The sequence below is a fragment of the Empidonax traillii genome, unplaced genomic scaffold (genome assembly GCF_003031625.1).
Source record: "Empidonax traillii isolate 1590-97213 ecotype Southwest subspecies unplaced genomic scaffold, ASM303162v1 scaffold364:size1245619, whole genome shotgun sequence".
Classification (NCBI taxonomy): domain Eukaryota; kingdom Metazoa; phylum Chordata; class Aves; order Passeriformes; family Tyrannidae; genus Empidonax; species Empidonax traillii.
Genome location: NW_020955557.1, coordinates 930,209 through 948,288, shown reverse-complemented (window position 1 = coordinate 948,288; position 18,080 = coordinate 930,209). Strand labels below are relative to the sequence as shown.

Genomic DNA, 18,080 nt, shown 5'->3' with positions numbered 1-18,080 from the left:
GATTATCAGTCTCTCTAGATCATGTGGGCTGTAGTACAAGACCAGTCGTACAAATCTGGGGTCATTTAAGCAAAGTTCAGTTTAAAGATTGAACAATTTGAAAATTAACCTGAAAAGAACTTCCATAACCCTTAAAAGAACCGCCATGTTGCTCTCAAAAATATTTGCCTTTTTCTGGGGTTCAAGCCATGTTTGTTACTTTGCCAGTCCAATTCCAACACAGTCACTCTGGGTCAGCCTGAGGACAGCAATGAGAAATTAATGGATGGAATAGCAGCATGAGCTGAATCTCAGTCTGCACCAGTGCTTGAACTCATAATCGTGGGGCATCAGAACAGGGAAACATCTGCACCCAGTGTTTTTGTATCTGCAGCCTTCCAGGGAAGGAATGGACACTGTGCCTGTGTGGCAGAAAAGCCAGGAATAGAGTACATAGGAACAGGGATTTAATGCTGCAAGGGGAAGGATATTAATTTTTTGCGAGAAGGAAGTGAATGGTCTGTAGTGTTGTTAATACTGCACTCACATGCTGTCCCATGTTCGGGTGTCAAGGTCAGCTGCAGAACTTCTGAACTGAATAAATCAACTTGAAGTTTCTGCCTGTGTCGAAGTTCCAGGCTACAGCTGCTCTCTGCAATTGTCTGCCTATTTTCAGCGGTGTCTCAATATTTTGATAACTTTGTACATGACGCAAAATGTTCTGAAACAGAAGAGTGAAACAAAATTTCTTTTCCTTTTGTTAATGCAAATTTCTAGGATATATTGGGCACAACAAACAACTACTTGGAACAGCGAAGTCCTCGCTCTAATTTTGCTTTGTCTTATGTAGCTTTCTCTTACCTAAACTTTACTTAAAGCGTGCAGCTACAGGCACAGCAGGTCAATCCTCTGGCACTGAGGGCTGGGACAAGCACTGGCTGCTGCACGTGAAGGTTGCAGGAAGGTTGTGGGGACTTGGCAAATAATTGGGATCTGTGTGCATAGATTCTGGACCTGTTTAAAAATCAAAAGCATTTTAAAGAGTCGAGGAGAGCACAGTCAAAAGCATCCCCAAGGACTTGACGCACGTTTGGGCCGTGCCCTTGGAGGAATTCCAAAAGCACTGTAGAAAGGTCATTTTTAGCAGACTGCCGGGGTATCGTTTTCATGACAAATGTAGACACTGGGAAAAAAGGAAAGGAAAACACTACAAAAGCAGGATACATAATGATGATTCAGAAAATCCATCTAGATATACTCCCACTCACGTTCACATAAGCTCAAAGAAGTTTTTCTTGATTGCAGATAATTGCATGTTTTCACGATCTTGCTGGTTGGCATTTTTAAGTTCTAGGTCGTGAAGAGTGAACAGGCAGTGTGAGTGACTGTACAAGAAGAGGCAGGTACCCCTAGGATGTTGCTTTTTATTTAAAAAGAATTAAAATTTTGGGTTCTCTCTTTTTTAAATTCACATAGAGACTGATAAAATTCTCTTAGAGTTCTTTTATAATTCTAGTCTATTATTTATAGACTTGAAATAGCGCTGTTAGTACTTTTTTCTTGTTAAGTGAGGAGTTGAATTAAGACATAGTGGAGAGCTTATATATATGCCTTTTAAAATAGAAGTGTTTTGAAATTATGTTCATTAATTGATGTAGAAAGTTAAAACTGAATGGATCCATTGAAATGCAAAATGCTCCCTACTGAAATAACAAATGTTGGCATTACTGGACTTCATCACTTGACACTATGCAACATGCTACTCAGAACTTTAGGACACAAGGTTTTCTGCTTAGAGAAGGGAAAGTTCCTACAGTTGAGCTGATGCAGAGCTGCCTAAATGTTCCTTTATCTGCATTATTAATCCTGCTCCACTGTCAGGTAAGTGCATATGCAAAGACACTGATATTTTTTGTGTCTGTGGCTGTGGCTGTTACTCTTTCCTAGGCATTAACCAGCAGTTTCACTGCTGCATTCCTGGGGAATAAGCAACAGTGCAAGAAAGAGGTGCAGAAATTGCTAGCCTTCCTGGTTTTCCCCTTCTAGAGCTTATGCCTTCCCATGTTGGTGTTCTGCCTCTCAAATCCTTGAGCTGCTGCCAATCCCCATCTCAGCAGTCCTTCCCCTCTCAGTATTTTGCACCGTACCTTTCTGTAGCCTCTCCCACAGCTCTGTGTCACAGCAGGGCTGTGCCATGGGGACATGCCAGAGCCAGGCCTGGAACACAGCAGGGACAGCCCCCAGAGAACGCTTTAGGGGGTTATAAAAGGGGGTTATATAGAATTGTATCCAGCAGCATCTCAATCTTCCAGATGAAAGCAGGTTGCCCTGTAGAGAGGTACCCAGGACAGAGCTGGCACTGCACTACAGTACAGGTGTTCTGCCCTTGTGAACATTGCCAGTTTGGTTTGGTTTAATAATGTGACAGGTCAGGGTGCCCAACAGCCTGCCTTGCTGTCAGGCGCTGTTCAATCACTGTGCTTCACGTGTCCAGCTGTGTCTTTGTTAGAGGGTGGTGGTGACAAGCCAGCCTGGCACTCACGGCAGCCTCTGTGACACTCAGCAAAGTTTTAGAACACTTTGCCTGGGGATGTGAAGAACCCAGCCCTTAAGGAGTCATCAGCCTTCCAAGAGCTGAGGAGCTGGCACTGGAGCTGTTCTGGGAGCTGAGTGGCTGCTGCAAGGTTCAGAGTTAGGTTACAGTGGGTTCAAGTGTCCCCTTGACACTGATGTGTTCATCCTGAATTACTGTTCCCGTGCCTAATAGGGTGTCCTTAGTTCCTGTGTCATCCCCTGCAGCAGGCTGGAAATCACTGAAACAGTGTGTTGTGAGGACTGTGCTCTGTTTGCAACAAGCATTTGGGTGTGGGGGTGCACAATGTGTATAAAATGGCCAGTTGGTTTATGTTTGTATTTTAAATAGCTTTCCACTAAAAAATCTGTTTTACTGAGTTTAATCTGTACATTTGACACGATTGAGACCATTCCTGGTAACTGTACAATTTACACATGTAAAGATGACATGTTTTAAGCTTTACTGCTGACTTCAGAGCTTTCTGGCGGGGGCACCCAAGTCCCTGTGTTCTGGGCAGTAGAAAGGGTAGAAACTCCTGGGCAGTTTTACCACACCAGAGAGAACCCTCAGCTGTGGAAACCTGGCAGATAGACCCATGTTTTGTGCAAGAACATGCAATTAAATCTCATTTGGAGAAAGACTGAGACACAGGTAACCAAAGCTTGCACCAGTCTACCACTCAGAGTTCATTTTTGCATTACAGGCATAACAACAGCTTATATAGTTTTCTTTACTCTGGGTTTCTTTTTGTATGGAAGGTAGAAAGCTACCATAAAATTTCACTGTCTGAATCTGGCAGCCACTTTGAGGCTTCCACTGACATAAAATGACTCATGGCTACTTTTTTGGAGGACTTTGAAGCGTAAAAATTTTTTTTCCCTCCCAATGAAAGCCAGCATGTTATGTTCTATATTCCATTGTTTCTTTTCTTCTAAGAATAAATGTCCAATAAAATTATAGACAGGTGTGATTTTACCACAGCTTGAAGGTATTTTTAAGTCCTAGAACAGCTAAACTGAACTGTTTCTATTCTCTTGGCGTGTAGCTTTTCTATTTATTAATTATTATTGAAACTCTATAAAAGCTGTTAAAAAAAGAGACAATTTAAGCATTATTGTTCTCTGTATATCTTTTTTTTTTTTTTTCAAATACAGAATAATTTTAGGATAGTATGAGGAGGGAAAGAAGCAATTTATGTCAGAAAGTGTCTTATTCTTCTTTTCTGTTACAGTTTTTCATCACAAACCCTTTTTTTTTTCTCTCTCCACTCATTCTTGCCGTGTGCTGCCATGACAATCTGGCCAGAAAAGAGGGGAAAAAAACGATTGTTCTCTCAAAGAATATGGAAGTTAATACAGTCTCTGTCAGACCACTACTCCCTGAGCACCAGAGATCCTTATGACCTGTGGGAAAATAAATGCTAGAGCGAGCTCTGAATTAATGAAGAAAGCAAAACGTAGCCTTTTCCATTTACCATCAGTGCACAGAAGGGTGGGCAAATGTCCCCTGGCAAGCTCAACTTTCAGAGGTGTCACCTTTCTCCTGGTGCCAGTGATGAGGTGCCCCTGTGTGACCCCCACGCTGCTGAAAACAAAGGGGGTTCATCCTGCAGGCTTCGCTTGTGTTCTGTGAGCAGCACCCAGGCTCCTTCCATGGCTTTTCAAGGGCACCTAAATTACCAAATTATCGCATGCTGACAGTCATATTTTTGTATTTTTTTCGGTATAAGATTGTCTTATTGATCCGCAGAAATGAGGGAGACTGAGATGAGATTTGGCAAATTTACTCTCCTGTTTTCAAAACAGAGAATTAGTCCCAGTTTAATTCAAATTACTAATGCTAATTGTGAGGCAGAAAATGTGTTTTTCTTAATCGTGTTTGATGGGTGAACAGGTAAGACAGAGAATACAGTTTTTTAATTCTTATATGGAACGTATTTGAAATTAAGTGAACTGGTACAAATCAGATCATTCTTTTCATAAGCAGGCGTTGTACGATGCTCCCAGCCTTACTGCTGTGAGGCTGTAATTAATGTTGATAAATGCTCATGTTCTCTCTGTGCAGCTTCAGCCCACAGACAATTGGTTGTACCAGAGCATGTCAAATCTCACATAAAAATATGGCTATAGATCATTGGGTTTAGGGATAGAGTTGAGACAAGTCAATTTATTTCCATTAGTGGCTGAATCCAGATTTAAAACTCCGGGGGTCCAAGTGTTTTGTCCGTTGTGTTCTCAGTCCTTCTGTTCTGCTTTGCTGTAATTTAAGGTATATCTGCTAATCTGACCTCCAGCTTCAGGAGGGAGTATCAGTTTTCCAGAGTGGCTTGGTGGATATTTAACACATCTTCAGTTAAATGTCTTCTTTAAACTTTTGAAGCCAGAACTTGTGTACTTTCAGGTATTTTTTCTGTCTTCTGATGGCTGTCACTTTGTCAGGAGTCCTCATATGGAGTCGGGGAACTTTTGACTTTCAAAATACGTGGGTAGGACACAGGGTTTTTCCAATGACATTTTTTTCTTCTTTGCTTTGAGAATGGCACTGTCCCATGTATCCTTTTCAGTCAGCCTGTTTTGTTCTACCAACTTCTGATTAGTTTTAACAGTATCATACAGATCATGTTTGTATGGATAAGTGTTTTGATTTTCTTTATATACTTTATGTATCTCAGTGTGGATCACGGTGGAAGTATTTTTTTGTTCTACTCTTTTTTTTGTCTTCTCACATGAAACAGTGTATGATTGACATGTTCTATTAAAGCATATCTAGATATTCATTAATTCAGTTTTAATGGGAGCAGAGTTTCATTATATATCTGAGTTTACTTTAACAATGCTTTATATTAAAATTTCCATTGGTACTGTAGCTGCCTTCTCAGCTAAAGGGGACATAAAATTCCTGGGTTTAAAAACCTTGACATTTCAGATAAAGACAGTTCCAAGGACAGCAATTTCCAGTTTGATTCTATGAGATCTGCTTTTGGGCAGGAAAAGGATAAGAACTTGTTGTAGACCCTGATGTCCCGACCTGAGAAGGTCACTCATGCTGTGAGGATTCAGGAGGAGAAGGGGGTCTTGGACTGAGACAGATGCAGATAAGTCTTTGTTTCACCAGGTCTCTCCTTCTTCTGTCCTTCCCACCTTCCTCATGCTCCATGTCCCTTCAGTCCCTGGCTCCAGACATGGAAATGGTCTTGTGCTGCCAACTCTGAAGAGCAAAGCAGAATGGACCAAACCTGCTTGTGCTACCAGGTGCTGGTCAGGTTTTAACCAGACAGAAGAGTCAGTAGACCCACTGTAACACAACCAGCACCTTAACATCATTTCCCCAAGAGTTATTTTAATTGAACTGTTGCAAAGTAAAGAAACATTTAAAATGAAGCGTTCAAGAAATCAGACTTTGATTATTTCTTGTTTTTGTGTAACTGGAAGATGTGTTTTTTAATTTAAAAGGGTGGGTAATTTTGAGGAGGAACCCTTTTGGCATCTGCTTTTACTGTGTTTTCTCATAGATCACATATGATGTGCAGAAAAGAAGCAATTATAACCTCTCATGAACCTCAGGGATAAGGAAAAAAAAGGGCAGCTTTATTTGTTTAAAAAAAAAAAAAAGACAATGTTTCTGCTAAGTAACTAGTATTAATCTGCCTGAAGTCTCCAAAGCACAAGGGAAAAGTTAAGACAGTGGATACTGCCACTGCCTTTGGTGACTGAAATATTTCCTGAAACAAACTGGCTTTTGGTCACTGTTGTAAGGGATGTACAAGGTCACTCGGATTTTGAAATTCAATACTAAAAAAGACAGTGTTAAACTAAATAATTTTCTTGTTAATTGAGTTTATTAATTAATTAAAGAAAATACCATACTTTGAGGCTGTCGTCAGATGGGAATGTTTAATTATAAACTGTGAAACCTGGCTAGCCTTGCTTTTACTGCCTTCTACCTCTATGCAAGTTCTGTGTAATTTATTTTACTCTGGATTTCCTTTCAAAATTAATGCTTTAATATACTTTAAAATCACTTCTGCTATTCTGTAAAATAAGCATACACTGATCTATGCTTGACAGTAGGCACATGCATGATGGTGGGCTGGAAAAAGTACTTGGGAAACACATTTCATCTTCAAACTTCCAAATTGTTGCTGTAATAAACAGTGACTGACATGGATTTTAAAGCTCTAACAGGTGGTTTGAGAGCGACATACTGGATTGTATCTGAATAAAAATGTTAAACATATTTTACGTTTGAAGTAAGACTTGGGTTATTTTAGGCTGCGATTTTGAGTTTGGAGATTACGGAATGTCTTCGTTCTGTCTGATTCCAGGAAGCACTTTTAGAGCTGTCAAGGAGAGGGAATGGAATAAATCTTCAGAGCTCTTCTGTCTTAAACCAAGTGGCCTTCTCGAAGACCACTGCCCTTGTTCCGTGCTTCTCTTTCTATTGTTTACTGAGAACGTGCCTGTAGCTAGTTCTGCCTGACTGTGAGAAGTTAATCTGAAGAAATCAGTCTTACAGTTTGCTTTCTCCACTTCCTCCATCTGGAATGTGTTGACAGAGTTTTCTGAGTTTTTTTAAGGAGTATATTCTGTCCTTTATTTTCTTCTTAACAAATGCACGGGCAGTTGAGTCCTCCTTTTTTCTGCTCAGTCATGTGATTTTCTCAGTTGCTCAAACAAAACCTGTGTACTGTTAAAAAAAATAGTGGTTAGTTCTAATTCTGGCAGATCTTTTCTTACAGGACTATGGGTTTTGCTCAGTGTGTGCTTCGTGGTTTTTGCTGGTGGCTTTTGCCAAGAGTGTAAATGAGACTCATAATGTTTTCCTAGAGTATTTGTTGGGTGGTGGATTCCACAGACACTTCACTGGTCATGCTGTGTTTTAGCTGCTGCGTGGTCAAGTTGCATCTAATTACAGCAAGGATTAAGAAAGATATCCTGACGCTGTGTTTTACTATCAGTTGTTAAGCTCTGAGAGCAAAAAGACTACGAGAATTTCCATCTCTGTTTCTTCATACAAAATCCTTTTTAGTTAAATTCAACAGGCTATGGCACCTGGAGTGTAATAGGAGTAGGAGATGTTCTTTCTTAACTACAGGACTTGCCATTTTCAGCTGTGTTCCATTTTATGTTTTGCAGGCATTTCTTGTTTAAGACATCTTCTGGAACTACTCCGCTGTTCAGCAGCTCTTCCCCTGGTTACCCACTGACCTCAGGAACGGTTTATACTCCACCTCCCAGGCTGTTACCTAGAAATACATTCTCTAGGAACGCGTTCAAGCTGAAAAAACCCTCCAAGTATTGCAGCTGGAAATGTGCTGCTTTGTCTGCAATTGCTGCTGCAGTCCTGCTTGCCATCCTGCTGGCGTATTTCATAGGTAAGGCTGTGTTTTCTCTGTCAAATCCCAGGGCTGTGTCAGCAAGTGAAAGTTCAGCAGGTAAAAGGACGGTTAATGTGTGTCACAAATTTGTGTTCTTAATGAGCAAAGAATATTATTGTTCCTTTTAGTGGTTAATGAGAAAAAACTAAAATGGTCAAGTCACATTCACTGTCATAAGAGCAGTGGAAACAAGAATTCTTCCACTTGCATTCAGGATTCTTAATGTGCAGTGTTAACTTTAGGTGTTAGATATGCACCTCTCATAGAGGGTCCAAGCAGAGTGATTTAATGACTTGTTGAAGTACTACCATACATTTAAAAAATATTTGGAGAACATGGTTGTAGTCAGTGAACATAAGTAACATAACCCAGTGGCATTTGAATTCAAATATTACCATCGCATGCTGCCTTTAGATAAAAGCCACAAAATCATTCTGATTAGTAGCTCTCTGTCTACACTGGTCTGTGTGTCTTAGTCCTGGTGGTTTAGACCTGAATCATTAGATAGTTCCATATTGTGTGCTGTTGTTTTCCATGTTCCACACACCCTTACTTTTGTAAGGAAAAGTATACAACCTCTAAATGTTGTGCTTATTTCCCATGATTAATATATTGGTAGTGACTGTATCATGTCCTCATTCTTTCTGTGTCATGTCCTGAACCACTTTATGTGTTTTTTTGAGATTTTTCTTTATTTTTTTTTAACATGCTTCTGATATTTTGTCTTTTTTAATTTAACTATTTCTGATTTCCTCCCCGGGTATCCCCCTCATTCTCTGTTGTAGAGGTTTTTCTAAGTGTCTACACAAACTAGCTGTGTATTTTGTACCTTTTCCAGTGCCTTCAACAATACACTGGTGACAGTGATGTGCTGTACAAACTCTCTTCTCTGAGTAAATGGCAAAATTATGGTATAATGATGATATTTTCTGTTAATACTTTCCAGATCTATTCTGTGTGGGTTTTATTTCATCTCTGAAACTATACTCATATACAGCACTCACCTATAAAGATGTACTGAATTTCTCTCTGTTCTTTTTCTTTTCTTTTTTTTTTTTTATCCCATATAATCTGACTCTTCAGGATAGACACTGTTTTCTTAGAAAATCCCATTTTTCCTGCTAATGAGCAGGAAATATGTAATTAATATATAGAATAGTAAGAGCTGACTATTTATTGCTGCCATATAGTCCAGACCTACATCCCAACATACTCAGTACTACAGGGCTAACCATCTTTCTGCATTTCTTCTGTAGAAAGCCTCAGAAGAATAACAAGCTTAGTTTGATACATAAATGAAAAGATTGGAAAGCACATGATTCATTGAACTTGACAGTTATCATACAACAGCTCCCCGTTTGAGTGATTATGCACATGGGAAATGATATACTGCAAGTTGAACATTTTAATCATGTGCATAACTTTGAAGTGATGGATTATGAAATGTATTTTTCCTTGGTATTTAGGTTACTGTAATCCAAATCAAAGCTTTTCAACGTGGTTATTGCTTTATACACTTTCACATAAAAGACAAGAGAGAATGTACAGCAATATATTGACTCTTAATAATTGATGAATGATGTATCAGTTCAGGTAATGACATAAGCGATCCATTTTGACAGAAGTTTTTGAGGTCTTCTGTTGAAAGAATGATGAGCACAATAGAGCTGGTAGGGAACACAACAAAGCAGGGTTTAGGAAGAGAGTGTTGGCTCAAGGATTAAATAATGAGAAGTTACCTGACAAGCTTCATGACATGCACAGGAAAGAATATATGTCAAAACCAGAAAATAGTTGGAATTAATCCTCTGAATAAATTTGATCGATCCACCGTGATCATAATTTAAAGTGATGGAAAAGAGAGAAAAGAAAAAAACAAACAGAAAAACAAAACAAACAAAAAACAAAACAAAACAAAAAAAACCAAACAAAAAACAAAACAAAAAAAAAACCACAACCAAAAAAGCAGTTGCATAGCCTTAGGCAAAAGGGACGTGCTTTAGTTAGGCCATTTATTAAATTAATTCCCTCACTCTCAGCAAAAACTCATACAATTCATTCCACATGACAAAGAGCAGGTGTAAGACCATCAGCTATAAAGTAATCCTTGCTGTCCTCCAGCAGGATGACTTAAGGTGCTAAATCATCTCCTTATTTGAAAAGAGGAGAGGCATTAAAGGTGCTGGTAATGTTTTTCTGCTGTACGTGTCCACAAAGAAAATTTCTTGCTCTGCACCACAGCAGAGGTTGTATCACTGGGGTTACATTACCTCAAAGGAACAGGTATGGAAAAAGCCCCCAAAGCTTGCAGCAGATGGTTCTGCTCCTTGGGTATCAGTGCTGGGCAAGACTGTTGCAGGACTAAACGAAAAAGGCAATGATGGCAAATAGGAGGTAATTATTTTGAAAGAGTACTTTGAAGTTCTCATAGGCTTCAGGATTTATAAATGGATTGATATGGATAAGTCATTGAAAACATGATGTCTTCATGTTTAAACATGGGACTTTCAGAGGGCTGCCTAAGATGATGGGGGCACAAAAAAATTGCTAATTTGGGTGATTTAAAGAGAGAAGAAAAAAAATAATCTCATAACAGATGGAAAATAATAAATATTAAAAAAAAAATATGAGGCATTCTTATTGCCTTTCCACTAACACACAAGTAAAAGTACAATGAATGAAATGAAAAGGCAGTATGTTTAAAGCTTTCAAAATAAATTCATAGTGTGTAAATACCCTTTGGAACTTCTTGCTGCACTACATAATTGATGTTAAATAAAGATACTACTGAGATTTTAAGAAGTAAACATTTGTCAAAATAATGGCAATATGCCTTGTTAGAAGGTAACTTTGGAGTTTATTTTTCTTTTTTAAGATACATATAGATTGATTGTTTAGATCATAATATTGTCATTGAAGTTTAGCTATTTAGATAGATTCTTGCTTTATGGGCCAGTCAGTAACACTGTTACCTGAGTTTTCCTAAATCTTTCTTTGAAAACTATCCTGACTGATATCTGGGAAAAATTCCTGCAAGTTGCACTGGTTCTCTGTCAGAAGGCATCTGTTTGTGCAGAATATCCTTGGTTCTGTGTGTGTTTTGCCATCTTAGACATACTGTTCTGTATTGGAATTCCTTTACACTGGCAGGATTTCTGCAGGAATTTGACACAGATCAGATTTACCAGGTTGAAAATAAATCAAGAGACTTTGGGGTTTTTTTGGTTAAAGGAATGGACCGAGGAAAAAAAAATCAGATAAGAAAAAGAGCATATTAAGATGTTTCTATGGCTGACTTGTTATACTGCTTTTAATAGCAGAGAATAGGAATAAAACCACTTGAGTTAACTTTCCCTTTACGTGGCATAAACAAGTTGTCTGTGTATTTAAAGGCAGGTTTATCACTTCTCCCTGTTCCTTCAGTAGCCAGATGTGAGTGAAGTGCAGAGTATTAGCTGCTAGAATTGCACAACCTTTTTAGTAAATTCCGGCATGCAGGATGGAAATAAAATTGTTCCACAATCCTCTCTGAGACTTGTGCCATTTCACAAAGCCCAGGAGTTATTCCTATTATCCAGGGGTGACATATGAAGAATGTAGAAGCAGCCATTCAAATTAGGACATCCTCAAGATATTGGGCTGGTGGTAAAACCCAGTTACAAGAAAGTAATTTATAAAGTGTCAAAAGGAAAGCATATACCACACATATTGTCTTTGTCAGAGTGTTCACTTCAGAGGTTAAGGGAGTGATGAAAGCATTTGTCATGTTAAATTAGTTTTTAGCTCTTTTGATTCATGCCAAACTCAGAGGGGAAAAATATAAAAAAAGAAGAAAGAAGGAGCAGAAAAAGAGTCACCTTGTGTTTTTCACAAAGTAATTGCTGCCAAACGTAAATACCACATTTTTGTAAGCCCTTACACTGCTCTGATTTCTGCCAATCTATCTTTGAGCATCGAAGAACATCTGACCATCAACATGTCAGACGTTAAAAATATGGTAATTGAAAGTATTTAGACTTTCCTATGGGGGGAGGGAAAACCCCTAAACTGTTATTTCCTGTAGAAATTAAGAGCTGCAATAGGTTTAAAGATGTTTCACGTGAAAAATAATATCTTGATACTTATACTGTGACTTTTATAGAGTAATGATGTTATTTTATCTGCTATCACTTTGAAGAAGATACAGGAAAAACAAAAGGAAAATGAGAGAGACTATGAGAGCAGCATGCTTGCACTATGTCTTTAGTGCCTAAGTTACACGTGAAAACATTATTAGTCATTTATTCCTCAGTGTTATTTGACCTTAAAGACACAAGAGGTTTAAGATAAATTTCAGACTTCTGCATAAACTTGAAATAATATATTCACTTCAGTGCCATAAAAAGGACTGAATTGCCAAAGGGTCTGGCAGTTAATTAAGCAAATGAAAATGTGTTTTTTCTTTTTATTCCCTATATATATATTTGAAATTAAAACCTGAAAAATAGCTGTGCACAGAACATAAGACATACAGGGAAATAAATGGTTAATTTATGTAGTTATTCCTCTCGTACTCTCAGAAGTATTCATTTGTTTCTGTGACAGTCAGACAATAAAATTTATGGGGTTTCTTATTTGGAAGTAGGAGTCTCATCTTTGCTCTGCATCAAATATGTACATACCACAGTTTGCACAAAGTTTTATTCTTCAGCTGTTAAATACCAACCTGAGTTATTTTATTCCCACAAATGAGTCAGATATTTGTTAATGTGAGTGTTGGATGAAGTTTGTTCGTTCCTCTTTGTAAATTCTTTCACTCAGAAGTCCAATTGTTTTACTTACTCTAATTCCATAGGTGAGGATTCATCAAAACAGGTTGCTAAAGTGGCTGTCTTATGTACCCATGGATTATTTTTCTCTCTCTCTCTCTGAGTAGTTTTTGACAAACAGGAACTTAAGTTTCATTTGATTTCTTATGTTTCGTTTGTTTTTCGCTCGTGGAGTCAGAAAACCACTGACTTTGTCTTGTCCAGGCTTGACTGAAATCAAGTATGCTAGACATTTTGGTAAGCAAGACTGAAAAAGGGAAAATCATGCAAAGCTGGAACCTCAGAGAGGCAGAGGGCATCTGGCTGCCAATCACTGCGATCAGATTCACTTGAAATCAATGTAAACCGAGGGAGTGCTGCATCTTGCAAGATTAGCTGATGACAGAAGGTTCTGTTCTTAAATTTGCATTGAAAATAGGTGTCACTTAGGGGCAATAATTAAATTTCAGAATATGCCTGTCATATTCTAAATGTCACACATTCAGTGATTCTTATTGACTGCTATCAGTCAATCTGAGAGAGAAAAGTGTAGTAGTAGCTCAATAAGCTTGTCTGATGCTGCCTCTGAAAAGAGAGGTTTTGGAGCCTTTTAGGGAATAGCATCTGGCCCCATTCTGTAAGAAAACTATGTGCTAGTGCTGGGAATCATGGTGCCTGCCTCCAAGAAATTTAGATGTGGCTTTCTAGCCTAGCAAGTGTCCCTATTCCACAGTCCAGAGGTGTGAGAGATTCATTAGAGGAAGGAGACAGTTTTCTGAGAGACAAGATGCTCCAGCTGCTCTATATGTTTAATGTCTCAAGGAACAGGAGGACTTGGATGTAAAATTACTTGGGTATAGTTTTGTCTGGGCTTTTCCTGAGTCAAAAATTAAAGCTTGATCTACAGATTTGTTCCAAGAAAAGCCAATGTACCTGTTGTTTTGCCCGGCAGAGGTCTCGGGGATAGTGGAAGTTGGAGGATTTCAGTGTGAAAGGGGAAGTCTTGCAGCCTGTTCAGTTCTTTGTCACAGATTTTCATGCAGTAAACCTCAGCACGTGAAACCAGAGTGAGACTAATGTTTCCATAACTCACAAAGTGCTACCATGTCCTTAGCTCTTGAAATTGAAAACCCTTCCTGCTCAGGTCAAACATATTTGGAATCCTTGGCAAGAGACAGGAGACAGAGGGGATCATAGCACATCTTCCCTTTTGTGTTATTGGGTGTGTGTTTTCAGGGCCCCTCTTGGTTTGTTAATGCATATTGCACAGCACAGTCTGGGATGGGCCTGAGACAACACTTTTCACCCATGCTGGCAGTCCTCCTGTTTTTAGAGAGATGGTGTTTACAATTAGTAGTTTAGTAGTACAGTTATTATATATACAGTAGAGGTTTTGGCTTTTTCTAGTCCAGGCTGCAGGAATGGCTCCCTCAGAGATGATTTCTTTTTTCTCCTCTCAGATGTGAAGTACAAGCTTTGCTTCACGTGCCCTGACATCCCACCGTGCACAAACCAGTGCAAATACTGAATATTATGGATATTTTTTTTTTTTTTTTTTTAGTAGTTTAGGATTTAATCCCAGAAGCACTGTATGAAGTCTTGTCAGGGCAAAGAGATAGCAGAGATGAGTAGGTGCAAAACGAGTCTTGCAGGAAGTTCAGAGGCAAAAACAGTGAAAAAACATTGAGATATTTTAGTGAGACATGCTTTATAACCTAGCCCAACAAACTGAGATGAGGCCATTTTTCAGGGGAAGAGTAAGCATAAAGGATACTGAAGATTAAATTTTGCTAATATAATGCCAAGTCAAAGAAAACTATCAAATAAACCTGTGGTCGTTCTCTCCAAAAAGTCAATGTTCAATATCAGAGTAAAATATCTCATTTCTTCCTAGGTAAACATTGCTTTCTTAGCAGTTATTTAGATTGAGATCACCAGTTGATCATTTATGGATTCATTTATATTGATTATTTGTTGCTGTGTTTCTGTGTTGGCTCATTGTGTTGCTTTGCACTTAGTGTGCTTATGGATTTTATTCATTTCAGTGCAGCAGTACATGTTTGCCTTTAGAAATATATCCATTGCTCTATGGGGTAATAGCAGATTGAAAGATGTCACATGGATTTTGTAAGTGGCTGATGTGGCTCTCACAACAGCATTATGAATGCCATGGGGAAAAAAACCCACAGAAAATACTTAATTGTGCTAAAGAGACAAGAGACTATTCAAGGAATATTCAAGGAACTTGAGAGAAGACAAAATAAAAAATTGGAATTAAATTCAGTTTGTGAAAATAATAAGACAGGGTAATAGAGTACAGAAATTATGGAGCAAAGGAAGTTGAACAGTGGCAAGAGAAATGACACATCACTATGAACTGACAGAAAAATTTACTCACCATATAATATAATGGGATGAAATTATCTCCTTTCAGTATTTTAAAAACTCTTTAAGAAATAGTTTTCAGGTTCATTTCAGCCCTTGCTTCTCCAGGCTTTAATTTCATGTAGTCTTGTTGCATGACACTTTGACCTGCCTTCTCATGTCACTACTCCCAGCCAGATATATATAAATATATATTCTGTATGTCCAGTAATAAAGTCATTGGCTTGCCAAGGTCAGTGAGTTTGAACACCTAACACACCATATGCACTTGATGCTGTGCCTTGTTATTAATCCTTCATGTGATGATATTGTTATAAACAGGGAAAATGACATCTTCCCTGATAACCTGTCTGATCCTCGGGACAAATTTTGCACTCAAGATTTAGGTTTACAAGGTTAGAGGGTAATTCAGGTGGGAAGGGACCTCTGGCTGTCTCTTGTCCAGTCTTGTGCTCAAAGCTGGGTTATCTCTGATGTCCACTCTGCTCTTGAAGACCTCTAGGGACAGAGATTGCACCTGGCTTTATCTTTTTGATGACCTGCAGGTACCAACAAGCTACTTTGAAGCTGCTCTCTCTCCCCCAGGCTGGATAAACCCAGCTCCCTCAGTCCCTCTTCCCACAGCCAGTGCTCCAGCCCCCAGCCTTCCTGGAGACAATCCCTGGGCTTGCTCTGGTTTATTGATGTCCTTGTTGTGTTGGAAGGCCCCAAACTGGATGCAGTTGTTCTAAAAGCAGAATTATGAGGGCTGAGCAGATGGGAGAATCGTCCTGGCCGTGCTTCTGTTCCTGCAGCCCAGGGAGCTGCTGCCAGGGCACGTTCCTGGCTCCTGTTCATCCAAGGGGACCCCAGGGCTTTTCACACAGAGCTGCTCCCCAGCCTGGCCGTCCCCACTTTGTACCACTGCAAGGAGTTATTCCCATTTCTAGTGGTCTGAGGCATTTTTGCCTGAATAATGATGAGTGCTAAGCTGTGAGACATGTAGTCCTTTCCCTGGGTGTGAATGAATGTCTGTTTTCCAGAACAGAATTTGACCATGATTGGTACAGAAGAGCCAAAGCTTGTTTTATTTATTAGAGCAATGGATGTAGCAAGGAGAAGCTCCTCTTGGGACTGATGCATGTATACTTCCTTTATATTCAGCTAATTCTCTCTTACTTAATTTCTCATAATCGTTTCTGACATCAGAAGCTTGAATTACAATGCCAAAATGAAGAATGTAGTTGGTTAGAAAAATCATGTTTTGACTCGGATGTTGAGCAAATTTGATAATGAGAGAATCACTATTGAGCCCCACTGTGTGATTTTGAGACAATATGAATGTCTTTATCTTGGCTATTATTAAAGAATTACTAGAAAACGCAAGCATTTGTATTAATATAGTTTCTGAATGGAAAAGGATTTTCATTCTCTAATGTTGGTCTTACAGAACCTTACCTAAAACTGTAAATACGCTCTGGGTTTAGTTTGTTTTCTTCTCTGAGATGTCCAGATTTATCCCTCTGTGTCATGTTTAATTTTTAAAAGGTAATATACATAATGCATAGCAGTGCTGCAGTTAATTTGGTTTTTAGCTTTTTTTTTTTTTTTTTTTTAATTTTAATTTGCTGGTTGGTTGATCAGCTGATTCCCTCCACCATTTTTCTTACTAAATACTTTCTGGGAGAAGTCACAGAACAGAAGATGTTTCCACATACTGATGCCAGTGTGGCAGAATAGGTTCCCCACTGGCTGGATGGGAAGGTGCACTCTGTGTCTGTGGCACATTATTTGCCTTGCAGGGATCAACCTGGATTAGACAAGATGCTTGGAAAGGTCACTCTATTGCATATGTGATGCTTGTCCCTGGGTGTTGTTTCATTTAAATCTGAGCATATTACAAACCACAGAACTGCAAGAATAGTGCATTTTCTATCTATTTGCATCTTCTTCTTTCAATTTACTTATTTCTCCTGCAAGAGACTTCCTACTTTCTGCAAGGTGCAGGTGACTGAATAGAGCAAATGTAGGGCTCAGAGGATGAAGAATTACACAGGGATGCACGAGAGGGTCAGAAGGCTCTGTCCATGTTGACAGGCATCTGCTGCTGGTCCTCAGGATCCCAATTTCACATAAACTGACGTGGCTGCAATTTTTGCAAGAGTAAGCCCAAAATCAACCCACTATTATCGAGAGATTTGGCAGCGTAGCTGAAATAATTCCGTGCAGTCAGAAGAACAGAATTCCAAATTTTTGGTTTTCAATCAGCATCCTTGTCCTGCAGCTTTGCCTCCTAAATAGGGAGCCCATGAAAACCCTGTGTAATTCTAGGGGAGGCAGTTTGATCCAAGGCAGGTGGTTTGTCAGCAAACCCAGGTTTTGCTTCTGGCAGTTGGAATTGGAGTTGTGAGGGTCATGTTTTCTTTTGCAGAAGGAAAGTGATACTCCTTCTGTCAGATTGTTCTGTCACTAGAGGATTTCTGTGTTCAGTTATTAAAAACTTTAAAAGAGAGGTAAATAGTGCTTGATATGCTGAGAAAATTAACGGATGCTGGAAAAATGTCAGGAGTACATAGCAAGTGTCCCAAGGTAATAGAAGGAGTAGAAATGAACTTGTGGCATCTCTGCTGGTCTGTGGAAAATGCAAAATAACTTTGAACTGAAAGAGAAATTAAACAATTAAACACTAACAGTTACTAGAGATGGGCAATGCAACAGGTTAGTGTGCCTGTAGCATCCAGGGGATTTTCTAAGGCAAAACCTGTGCCCATTTGTAAGAACGTGATGCAGAGCTGAAAATACAGAATCATGTTAAAACTGGCCACAAGGTAGCAGAGAGAATCAAGAGAAAAGAAATGCAATTTAGGCTCATAAGATTTATTGAGCCAAAAATTTATTTCACCTGTTGTTTCTTTCTTTGTGTATATCCCCTTCTGCATCTTGAGACTCCATTAATCACTGAAATGCAAAACTCCAACCACGTGAGAAAAGCAAAAGG

General features: G+C 39.0%; 1 protein-coding gene across 9 annotated transcripts in view; it reads left to right on the top strand.

Annotated features, from left to right (window-relative positions):
- TENM2 (teneurin transmembrane protein 2) overlaps positions 1 to 18,080 on the top strand; it is a 448,458-nt gene that overhangs the window by 275,654 nt on the left and 154,724 nt on the right. For all 9 annotated transcript variants that reach the window (XM_027892715.1, XM_027892711.1, XM_027892714.1 and 6 more), the window contains one exon: positions 7,690 to 7,928. In XM_027892715.1, the coding sequence (XP_027748516.1) occupies positions 7,690 to 7,928 (239 nt within the window). The remainder of the gene's footprint in view (positions 1 to 7,689; positions 7,929 to 18,080) is intronic.